The sequence below is a fragment of the Gorilla gorilla genome, chromosome 4 (assembly GCF_029281585.2).
Source record: "Gorilla gorilla gorilla isolate KB3781 chromosome 4, NHGRI_mGorGor1-v2.1_pri, whole genome shotgun sequence".
In the NCBI taxonomy this organism is placed as follows: Eukaryota; Metazoa; Chordata; class Mammalia; order Primates; family Hominidae; genus Gorilla; species Gorilla gorilla.
This window is the reverse complement of record NC_073228.2, coordinates 51768992-51780272: the sequence shown is the minus strand read 5'-3', so window position 1 is coordinate 51780272 and position 11281 is coordinate 51768992. Positions and strand designations below refer to the sequence as shown.

At 42.3% G+C, this 11281-nt stretch overlaps 1 protein-coding gene across 1 annotated transcript; it reads right to left on the bottom strand.

Annotated features, from left to right (window-relative positions):
- Nucleotides 1–5177: 5177 nt before the first annotated feature.
- LOC101154074 (keratin, type I cytoskeletal 24) lies at nt 5178–10892 on the bottom strand. Its single transcript, XM_004041778.5, has 8 exons — nt 10219–10892; nt 8991–9073; nt 8333–8489; nt 7413–7574; nt 7189–7314; nt 6635–6852; nt 5725–5837; nt 5178–5527 (listed from the first exon to the last, which is right to left on the bottom strand). The coding sequence occupies exons 1-8, from the start codon at nt 10831–10833 to the stop codon at nt 5424–5426; spliced, it is 1578 nt and encodes a 525-aa protein (XP_004041826.3). The 5' UTR covers nt 10834–10892; the 3' UTR covers nt 5178–5423.
- Between the last annotated feature and the right edge of the window lie 389 nt (nt 10893–11281).

The following is an 11281-nucleotide window of genomic DNA, read 5'->3' as shown; positions in this document are numbered from 1 at the left end:
ATAAAGTTGGTTTTCGGCCAGGCGTGGTGGCTCATGCCTGTAATGTCGGCACTTTGGGAGGCTGAGGCAGGAGGATTACTTCAGGCCAGGAGTTGGAGACCAGCCTGGGCAACATATTGAGACCCTGTCTCTATTTTTATTTTTAAAAAATTGGTTTTCAATGAAATAGTTTCCTCCAGTTGCTACTACTGTGAGATTATGAAGCTCATTTCAAGATGCTCCTGTCCTGCTTAGAAAGCTGGTCTTCCCCTGGTTTTGCCCTTAACTTGAAATCCAGCTTCAGTTTTAGTGGCCAAAGGGCCATGTGGTAGCCTGCTTTCTATCTGAACTCAGACCAATGGGTATCTTTTTTAGTTCTTCTGGTCTCCAATGTCAACAGATTTCTCCTGTCTACATAGATAGAAAACTGTTCTGGAAATTTTGAAGCCTCCCTGTTTAGGCGAGGGAGAAGCGGTTTTGGAAAAATGAAAAAAAAAAAGTATTTTTGGGGGGTACCTTTCACAGAAATAGGCCACTTGGTGAGTCTAAGATATGAAACTACAGAACTTCACTTATTTTGGTAGAGTAGAATTCTAGCTCATGGAATTAGGAGATGGAGCTTTAACTTGTAATTTTTCCACTTTATTTAAAGGGAGAGGCCTTTAAATAAATGACCTCTCCCAGCTTCATTTTCTTTATCTATAAAATGGGAACAGTAATACCTACATCAGAGAGTTTGTGGATTAAGTGAAAAAAAATGTAAACATAGATACAAAGTGTTTATATACATAACACGTGCTTATGAAATATAAATTCCTTTTGCCCTCCTGTTTTTTCTCCTTTGGATTGCTCAAAAAGTTATTCTGCTTTACATCACTTATTATAGAAACATCTACATAGGTTAATTATAGACATTAATTTATTGTAATGCTTTTCCATCACAAGTGGAACCACATAGAGCTACACTTTCTCTAATTTTTTTTTTTTGTTTTTGAGACCGGGTCTCACTCTGTCACCCAGGCTGGAGTGCAGTGGTGCCATCACAGCTCATAGCAGCCTCAACCTCCTGGGCTCAAGCGATTCTCCTGCCTTAGCCTCCTGAGTAGCTGGGACTACAGGCACATGCCACCAGTACCAGCTAATTTTTGTATTTTTTTGTAGAGATAGGGTCCTACTATGTTGCTCAGGCTGGTCTCAAACTCCTGGGCTCAAGTGATCCTCCCGCCTCAGCCTCCCAAAGTGCTGAGATTACAGGTGTGAGCCACTCCTGTAATCCCAGCAAAACCCCATCTCTACAAAAAATACAAAAATTAGCTGGGCATGGTGGAGCACACCTGTAGCCCCAGCTACTCAGGGGGCTGAGGTGGGAGGATCGCTTGAGCTCAGGAGGTCTAGGCAGCAGTGAGCCGTGATTGCGCCACTGCACTCCAGCCTGGCTGACTGAGGCATGCAATGCACATCCTATCGCAATTTTGTCATAAGCTCGCATGTGCTTATAACAAAGCACATGTTATAAGCTTCATGTTCCTTGCGGTTCTGTCAGCAAAATAACTTCATCATGCCCCCTCTCTGGAAGTCCAAGCTTTGTACACAGGATACCTCTGGGCTTGTCCTTTACCTGCTATTTAAGTGCTAACTTTTAAAAAAGTGGTTGAACTATTAACATTTGCTTCTTTCCTGCCTTATCATTTCATATTGACATTGATATTACAAATGAGTACTTTGTTTTCAGAAGGGCTTGATCAATATTTTCTGTTACGCAAGTGTCATATCTCAGCCACTGAAAAGTTTTTAAAGTGGTTTATTACTTGTAGTATTTTGTTCCTTGAGGAGGTTGTGTGGATAATATTACTTGAGCTTCATTTTGGGTGATTTATATTCACCAGTTTGTCTCCTCCTGGGTGAACACTGTCTAATTCCACGAAGTCGTCAAGCCAGTTTAGGCCACTTTCCTTAGAGCTTCAAATACTTTAGCCGTTTACTCTGAGCTGCCTGCTGTGAACCTTGTTTCTTGTTTGTCATCTCTGTGAGGATGGATGCCACATCGACCATTCTCATCATTCTTGTGTATACTTCCCTGAGGTCAGAAAGAAAAAACAACCCTGTGAATCTCTGGATTAAAAGTCAACGGGTGAAAACCCATGTGCGAGGCTGGGTGCGGTGGCTCACGCCTGTAATCCCAGCACTTTGGGAGGCCGAGGCAGGCAGATCCCAAGGTCAGGAGTTCGAGACCAGCCTGGCCAACATGGTGAAACCCCGTCTCTACTAAAAATACAAAAAATAGCCGGGCTTGGTGGCGCGTGCCTGTAATCCCAGCTACTCAGGAGGCTGAGGCAGGAGAATCGCTTGAACCTGGGAGGTGGAGGCGAGATCGCGCTGCTGCACTCCAGCCTGGGTGACAAGCGAGAGACTCTGTCTCAAAACAAACAAACAAACAAAAAAGAAAGCCCATGTGCATGTGGGCATGAGCTCTCCCTTCTTACAGTAAATCCACTCTCAGAAAAAAGAAATGTGTTCCTCTCATTCAAAAGTTGAGGCTGAATGCAGTCGCTCATGCCTATAATCCCAGCACTTTGGAAGGCCGAGGTGGGAGGATCGCTTGAGCCGAGGAGTTTGAGACCAGCCTGGGCAACATAGTGAAACTCCATCTCTACAAAAAATAAACAAAATTAGCTGGGCATGGTTGCCTGCAGCTACTCAGGAGGCTGAGGTGGGAGGATTGCTTGAGCCCAGGAAGTTGAGGCTGCAGGTGAATCGAGATGGCACCACTACACTCCAGCCTGGGCAACAGAGCGAGACCCTGTAACAAAACAAAGCAAAAAAATTGCCTGGAGAGCTGAACTTTAGGGTCTCACAATAAACATATTCCTATTGTAGAGTTTTAAAATAATTTTAAGGCAAGTAATAATAATGTATGAACACCGTGTCCTTAACTTTTTATTCAGCACTGTAAATACGTTTTATGATCCAAAATGGTTGAATAGTTTCAGTTTTCAAAATTGAACATGCCCTTAGCAACACATTCTATTGTGTCTCAGTGTTCTAGTGTCTATGATTGGGCCTTTTCTATATTTGTAAACAATCATTCAGTACAAACGCAGCATCTTAACGCATGACAAGGAAGAACAGATGAGGGTTTTCACCTCGAGATGACTTTCAGAGTAGCCTTATACTTTTGCCTTGACATGAAAATAGTACTAGCCATGAACATAGGTCTCAGGTGGCCAAAATCCACAGCTAGAAGGTTAGACTTGAGAAGACCCACAGAGAGAGGCTTCGCTGATGTGGCCGGGATGGCTTAGGTTCTGCAGGCTGCTGACGGCAGATTTCCATTTCTGCTCTTGAGCTATGAATCCAGTTGGATGAGCTGGTTCAGACTTTTAGTATTTCAGCAGAGAAGAAGCATTCAGGGTTTTATTTATTGTAATGATTTGATGGTGGAAAACAGCTTTGACTTAAGCAACTTAACATTGCTCTTTTTCTTTGAGTAGTGGTTTAATGTTTATTCTGTGGTTAGCTATTAACCTTATTCTGTGGTTAGCTATTTAAGCAGAAGTCATAATGTACCCAGAGGTTCATTTTAAGTTTTATTCAATGTGCCCAGAAGATGAAAAACTGCATGTTTTGATGATAGGTTTGATATGCTCACACAATTCTTAATTGGTTTTATATTCGAAGATACATGTTCAGATTTGTCCTTTTATAACTTTACATTTGGCTTTTTATGCCACGTCCCATGTTCTTTCCTTGAGGACTGGCTTGTAGAGTTGATTCTCTAATTTGTGATATGGGCATATTAAATTCCTTGATTGAGAAAGCTCTTAGCCAGCCTGGGTTGGTGCTATGCCTGGTTCTTCCTGGGGCCCGTACCACCTCCTACCCAATCTTAACAGGTTTCATCATCCCAAACAAGACAAGACAAAGCCATGTGGCCTCAGGGATACTGTAGAAATGAAAGAATAGGGCTATGACCACCAACGGGATGAAAGATCTTAGCAGTGGAGACTGGGGAAAAGAAACACCAGCTTGGCGAAGTGGCAGGTTTTGGCTAAAGATGTGGCTAGATTTGGCAGGGGAACAAGTGCCTGAGGATCTCTTCTCTTTGGGGCTTTCAAGGTTTCAGGAAATCGGATTGCCATATCACATAGCCAATCTTATTTCTCAAGACTCTTTATTTGGCCCCTGTCCTAAATGTCCTGTAAACACACATGTCTGATTCCTATGTCACTTCTGATGCAGATTGTGAAATCAAGTCTTTACTATTAACAGCTTTTTATTGCTTGCTGTCTTCTTTGTGTTTTAGCTCTTCTTCTCTGCTGAAATGTGAGCTTTTTGAAGTAGGAGGGAGATTTTGAGTTTCTTTTTTACCTTATAAAATATCGAGTTCAGTGATGGACATATATAAACTAGACATTAATTATAAGTTGATTATTAAAATAATCACATCCTTCTTTGTGGGCTAAGCCGTTGACACAGTAGTCTAATTTCAGCTATCATGCCACTGAATTCTTGTGTGATGCCATTAAAAATGCCCACATTAAAAAAATGACTATAATCTGAATTGTATAAAGAAGGTAATGTGATACCCTACCTCGTTTTAACCTGATTGTCTCTCTTAGCTGAGAGAGCTGGACAGACTCCATTTTTGTTTCTTCACTTGCAGCTCCCCTCCCTTAAAGGCATAAGTAGTGCAAGCTGACTCCGAGCACATCCAGGAATGCACTTACTGATAAGATATCGAGGCAAGCTAAATCAGCAGTTCCTGAGGACGCGCTTGGGGGATGGCACCCAAAGCCCCTGCATTATCTCTTTGTGATAGTTTGAGCCCCTGCACCTGGAACTGTTTACTTTTCTGTAACTGTTTCTGTAACCAATTAATCTTTCTTAATTGGTTTGCCTGTTCTGCTTCTGTAAAAATTGCTTCAGCTAAACTCCCTCTCCCCTATTTAGACCACGGTATAAAAAGAAATCTAGCCCCTTCTTCGGGGCCGAGAGAATTTTGAGCTCTAGCCGTCTTGTTCGCCGGCAATAAAAGGACTCCTGAATTAGTCTCAGAGTGTGGCATTTCTCTATAACTTGCTCAGTTACAACAGTAAGATATAAAGAATGAACTGACATTAGTAATATAGTCATGCAGCTAGATCATAATTGATAGCTTCCTTCCTAGGTAAAATACTTTTTAAAAAAATAAGTAATAATTAACTTGCAAAAGTAAATTTATTGAAGCATAGAAACAATTAAAGCAAAGTTGTTAATTCAGCTATTTCAAGAGCATTCTAATGAGGAAATAAGAAGATGCAGAAAAATTGGCTAGTCATCCATTTCTGGACTGAAGCTTTTCCTGAAATTATCCAGAAAGATGCCTAGATTGATGCCATTTCTTCGCTTGTGTCCTTCTTGATTTTTTTTTCTTTGGAAGACACTTTTGTTGATCTGGAAGTTCCTTATTTAACTTTCACCTCAGAAATACTGCTGACTTGAGACGAGACAACCTTGCCATCCACCAACTCCTCTACGATGGTCTTAGTCACTCTAGTCTTGCTTGAATCTGAAAATCATGGGATTGCAATGTCAGTCTGGAAACTCTCACAGAAACACAGAGCAAGAGAAATTCAATCACATGCATTCAACGTGTTCTGTCTGGGTAAGATTATGTAAACAATAGCAGACCCTTTTAGTATGACAAGCAAAGTATGCCTTTACTTTTAAATTACAGAACTATTATCAATATTAAAAAAAGTCTACCTCGTCCTTGACCAGAACAGCTTCCAGATCTTGAGTCACCAGATGCCAGATCCCTGGATCCCATGTTTATGGATCGTGAGTTTCTACCACCAAATTCTGCAAAACTAGAACCACTGGAGAAAAAAAAGAATTATGTTTTCCTTTGCAGTTTGCAAAGGCAGGAGAAACCCTCCGCCCCGCGGATTCTTCATGATGAAGCTTTGGATGTGTTTATGTGTTTTAATTGGATTGTGTCTGTTGCTTTTTTGTTCAACCTTGCACTCCTGGGCTCAAGTGATCCTCCTGTCTCAGCCTCCCCGGTATCTGGGATTATAGGTGTGCGCCACCATGCCCAGCTAAGTTTTTTTTTTTTTTTTTTTTTGAGACAGGGTCTTGCTCTATTACCCAGGCTGGAGTACAGTGGCATGATTACAGCTCACTGCAGCCTCAACCTCCTGGGCTCAAGTGATCTTCCCGCCTCAGTACCCTGAGTAGCTGGGACTACAGGTGTGTGCCACCATGCCTGGCTAATTTTTGTATTTTTAGTAGAGACAGGATTTCACCATGTTGGCCAGGCTGGTCTCGAACTCCTGACCTCACGTGATCTGCCTGCCTTGGCCTCCCAAAGTGCCGGGATTACAGGCATGAGCCACTGTGCCCAGCCTCCAGCTAATTTTTTAAAAATTATTTTTTGAAGAGGAAGGGGTTTTGCTATGTTGCCCAAGCTGGTCTTGAACTCCTGGGCTCACGTGATTCTCCCACCTCAGCCTCCCAAAGTGCTGGGATTACAGGCCTGAGCCACTGCACGCAGCCTGTGTCTGTTACTTTATTACTCTCTATATATGCAAGTCTAACCCCTGAGTCCCATTTTGGTTTTATAAAATAAATTCACTAAGGTATGCATTTTAGTTTGTTCATGACTTTGGTTTACCCTCCCTCTCCATCGAGCAGGCGGCGGTAGGTCTCGATCTCCACCTCCAGGCGTGTCTTGATGTCCAGCAATTGCTCGTACTCTGCGTTCTGGCATTTAGTCTCACCCCGGATCTGGCAGATCTCCTCCTCCAGGGCACTGATCTGCGTTTGAATTTCTGACAGCTGAGCCACGTAGCCAGCTTCTGTGTCAGCCAGGGTTCCCTCCAGGGAGCTTTTCTAAGAGAAAAAGCAAATAAAAAATTCATGATGAAAATAAATCATTGGATGATTTTTTAAAAATGCAATTTTATGTGGCACTAGAAGTGCACCTTCGCCGTATAACCTATATTGTTATATCATTGCTTCTTTAATTTTAGTTGGCACTTCTTTTTAAACTAAATCTTTTATGCAAAATAGAGTACATTATCTTTAACTTTTAATGCTTTCTATAATCATAATGCAGTTCTCCTTAACACTGCCTTTTTTATGTGCCTAGTGAACCTCTTGGCAAAGAAAGAAAACTGCATTTGCTTAACTCCCTGTTGGAAAATGTGAAAAGCTATTTGCACATACCATGGCCAGTTGGGACTGAAGCTCAATTTCCAGGGCTTGCAGGGTACGTTTTAGTTCTGTTATCTCATTCTTGGCAGAAGTGGCTGCCCCAGCATCAGTGGAGATTTGTGCTTGTAGTGATGCGCTCTAAATACAAACATAATGCAGCTGTTGTAGGCTGATGAAAGGAGCAGAAGCGGCTTGTGTGTGGCTACTGGCTTAGGTGCTCAGCAGAGAGGATCTACCTGCTTGTTGAACTGCTCCTCAGCCTCTCGGCGGTTTTGCTCAGCCAGCTCCTCGTACTGCGCCCTCATGTCATTCAGTAATTTGGTCAGGTCGGTCCCTGGCGCAGCATTCATTTCTACGGTCACCTCCCCTCCAGAGCTTCCTTGCATATTCTTCATTTCCTAGCATGAAGGAAAAAAGACTATCGTGATGCAAACAGAAAAGCGATGACTTCCGAAAATGTGCCTAGACAACAACAATTTGAAAGTAGGACACTGAAAGGAAAAAAAAAAAAATCAAATCTAGGTATAATTTACTCATGATTACTTTTGTTTCCTGGTCATAGTATGTGGGAAATTCACTTAGATAAAATTGAGTTTATTTTACCTTTTTTTCTTTTTTTTTTTTTTTTGAGATGGAGTCTCACTCTGTCGCCCAGGCTGGAGTGCAGTGGCTTGATCTCAGCTCACTGCAAACTCCACCTCCCCAGTTCAAGTGATTCTCCTGCCTCAGCCTCCTGAGTAGCTGGGATTACAGGTGCAACAGGCGTGCGCCATCACACCCTGTTTATTTTTGTATTTTTAGTAGAGAGGGGGTTTCACCATGTTGGTCAGGCTGGTCTCGAAATCCTGACCTCATGATCTGCCTGCCTTGGCCTCCCAAAGTGCTGAGATTACAGGCATGAGCCACCGTGCCCGGCCTATTTTACTTTTTTAGAGACACAGTATCTCTCTGTTGCTCAGGCTGGAATCCAGTGGCATGATCATAGCTCACTGTGGCCTCCAACTCTGGGGTTCAAGGGATCCCCCTGCCTCGGCCTCCAGAGTAGCTGAGACTACAGGCATGAGCCACTGCACCCAGCCAATTTTATTTGTATAGAATGCATGTGGGGAGAAATATGTTAGCTAGAGTTATTCGTTTATGTAGAACATGTTCCTACCTCCTCGTGGTTCTTCTTCAGGTAGGCTAGCTCCTCGGTGAAACTCTCGATCTGCATCTCCAGGTCAGAGCGGGTCATAGTCAGGTCATCCAGGACTTTCCGCAGGCCATTGATGTCAGCCTCCACGCTCTGCCGGAGACACAGCTCGTTCTCATACCTGGAAGGGGCAGCAGTAAGGCAAAAAATACTGTGACCTCACCTGGCCGTGTTTCAAAGGGTAACTTCCATTCTTACATATTGAAAAAGTTCTCACCTGTGGGCATTTTAATAAATAAAGGTTATTAAGTTTTCTCTTGGGAAATTTTCCCTTGTAAAGAAAAATACCAATGTAATGTTAATTCTAATCATGTCTAACATTTTTAATAATAAAATTCTCATTCTAAATTTGCCTCTTTCTTTTTTCTTTTGCAGCTGTTGTAGGCTGATGAAAGGAGCAGAAGCGGCCTGTGTGTAGCTACTGGCTTAGGTGCTCAGCAGAGAGGATCTACCTGCCCCAGCATCAGTGGATATTTGTCTAATGGTCTAAAGTTTACCCTTGGGATGTTTGTAAATTTAGGTCATGATCCTCTAGTATATATATATATTTATTTATTTATAAAATTGAATAAAATTTATTTTTTTCCCATAACACTTGTTTTCAAGTCTTTATGTTTCTTACTTCAGTCTGAAGTCATCAGCAGCCAATCTGGCATTGTCAATGTGCAAAGTGATCCCAGCATTTTCAACAGTGGCAGCAATGATCTAAAAAAGATGTTAATAGTGAGTGAATCATGGATGATTTTTACCTTGTGTCTGCATGCCTACTTGTAAGGGTAGCTGTTGCCTGTGTTATTAGCTCTTTTTTGTGTGTGTGTGTAGAGACAGAGTCTCGCTCTGTCGCCCAGGCTGGAGTGCAGTGGCAAGATCTCAGCTCACTGCAACCTCCGCCTCCCATGTTTAAGCGATTCTTGCGCCTCAGCCTCCTGAGTAGCTGGGATTACAGGCGCTTGCCACTATGCCCGGCTAATTTTTTTTGTGTGTGTGTTTTTAGTAGACACGGGGTTTCACCATGTTGGCCAGGCTAATCTCAAATTCCTGACCTCAAGTGATTTGCCTGCCTCAGCCTCCTAAAGTGCTGGGATTACAGGTGTGAGCCACCGTGCCCGGCCTGTGCTATTAGCTTTTAAAGGTGACTTGCTTTGCAAACTTACTTAGTAATGACTAAGTATACAGCCCCAGACCTGTATATCTGGGGCTGGTATATTTAGGACTACATCTTTCTGCAAAAAGATAACAGTCTGCACATTTATTGGACTAGGCACAGGAACCTGTTTTACAGGACATAGCCCTCTGCATATTTCTGCAACTTTGTAAGATCATTATCTCATGAGCTTTTTCAGAAAATAGTGCAAAAATTGTATTTCACTTCCAAAAAAGTCTTTAAAAATATATTTCCCATACAAAAGTGGCTAAACATTTTAGATTCTACTACATTCTTATGTAATGTTTCCACCAGATTTTCTGGGAAGAAAAATAATACTAAAGAATATTTAAATCTTGTAAGACAATAAAATGTGTCAGTCTGTCAGAATTCATCATAAATAATTAGATTAAACTAATGTTGACTCACTGCCATCATTCTTATATATAAATGATAATTAGCTGCCTGGTATTGTATAAGTTTTACTCTTATGTAGAAATACTGAAACTGAGATGGAAACAGAAAATTAATGTGATTGGATATCACATAAGGTACTATAATAATTAAGACACATCAGGTCCCACTTTGCATATGTAACAAGCAAATATGTTTTCAAATAATTTCTTAAAATTTTCATTATAGTACATGATCTGAAAAGAAGTGAAAGATCCACAAATAATAGAAACTCAGGCACAGATAGTCTCACCTGGTTTCTGAGATCTTCAATTATTGAATAGTATTTGCTATAATCTCTTCCCAATCCACCGTCTCCAGACCCAGGCCCATATTTGTCATACCACTCCTTGATTTTGTTCTCCAGATCAGTGTTAGCCTCCTCCAGGGCTCTGACCTTGTCTAGGTAATTGGCCAAGCGGTCATTGAGGTTCTGCATGGTTTGCTTTTCCCCTCCAGAGAAAAGCCCCCCATCGCCAACACCACCTCCCATACCACCACCATAGCTGTAGAAGCCTCCACTAGCACCACTGCTGAATCTAGAACTCCCACAGAATCCAGAACCCCTGCCAAATCCAGAGACCCCGCCAAAGCTAGAACCCCCACCAAATCCTGTCCCAGAGCCTGAAGCTCCCCCAAAACCACCCCCTACTGAGCAGCTACCAAAGCCCCCTCCAAAGCTGCCCCCAAAAGCACCGCTAGACCCCCCACTCAGGCTGCAGCTGCTGGCTCCTCCTCGGAAGCCCTGGGCCGAGCTGCCCCCCAGACCACATCTGCTTCCACTGCTGAAGCTGCTTCCACCAGCAGACACCCTGGCTGAGCTGCTGCCTCCAGCCCTGGAGGAGGAGACGTGAGACGAGCAAGACATGGTGCTCCTGCAAACGTGAGCTTGTCCAGGCAAATAGGAGAGGTGATGATGAAGAGTGTATTCAAGGCTGCCTTTTTGGCCTTTATATACACACTTTGAGGGTGTTCCTTTTCTCTGTCACTTCTTAATCCCTGTTACAGTTTTGGTAATCCGTAATTGGATAATTTCTGTTTCTTGAACACTTCTCTGAAGCTAGGTCAGAGCCCTGGGGCATTTACTATATCAATTAAAAAAGAATAAGGTGGAGCAAAACAAAAAAATTTTCAGAATTACAGTTTTAATCTTTCAGAGGTTTTGATGATTGGTAACTTTTCTCTGGAAGTGTAGTTCTATTAAATTGGCTTCATGATTTCACATTTGCAGAGAATATCTCCAGGTTAACAAATGTAATTAAAATACTTAATATGATGAGAATAAAAATTTCCCATCAATCATGTAACTTTTTTGT

What these genes read in the sequence shown, in the direction of transcription:
- LOC101154074 (XM_004041778.5), bottom strand. Translation starts at nt 10,833, where the DNA reads ATGTCTTGCTCGTCTCACGTCTCCTCCTCCAGGGCTGGAGGCAGCAGC. An exon ending in GCTGATGACTTCAGACTGAA is followed by an intron (nt 8,490 to 8,990) that starts GTAAGAAACATA and finishes TGCCCCTTCCAG; the next exon opens with GTATGAGAACGAGCTGTGTC. An exon ending in CTGCTCGATGGAGAGGGAGG is followed by an intron (nt 5,838 to 6,634) that starts GTAAACCAAAGT and finishes TTTTTTCTCCAG; the next exon opens with TGGTTCTAGTTTTGCAGAAT.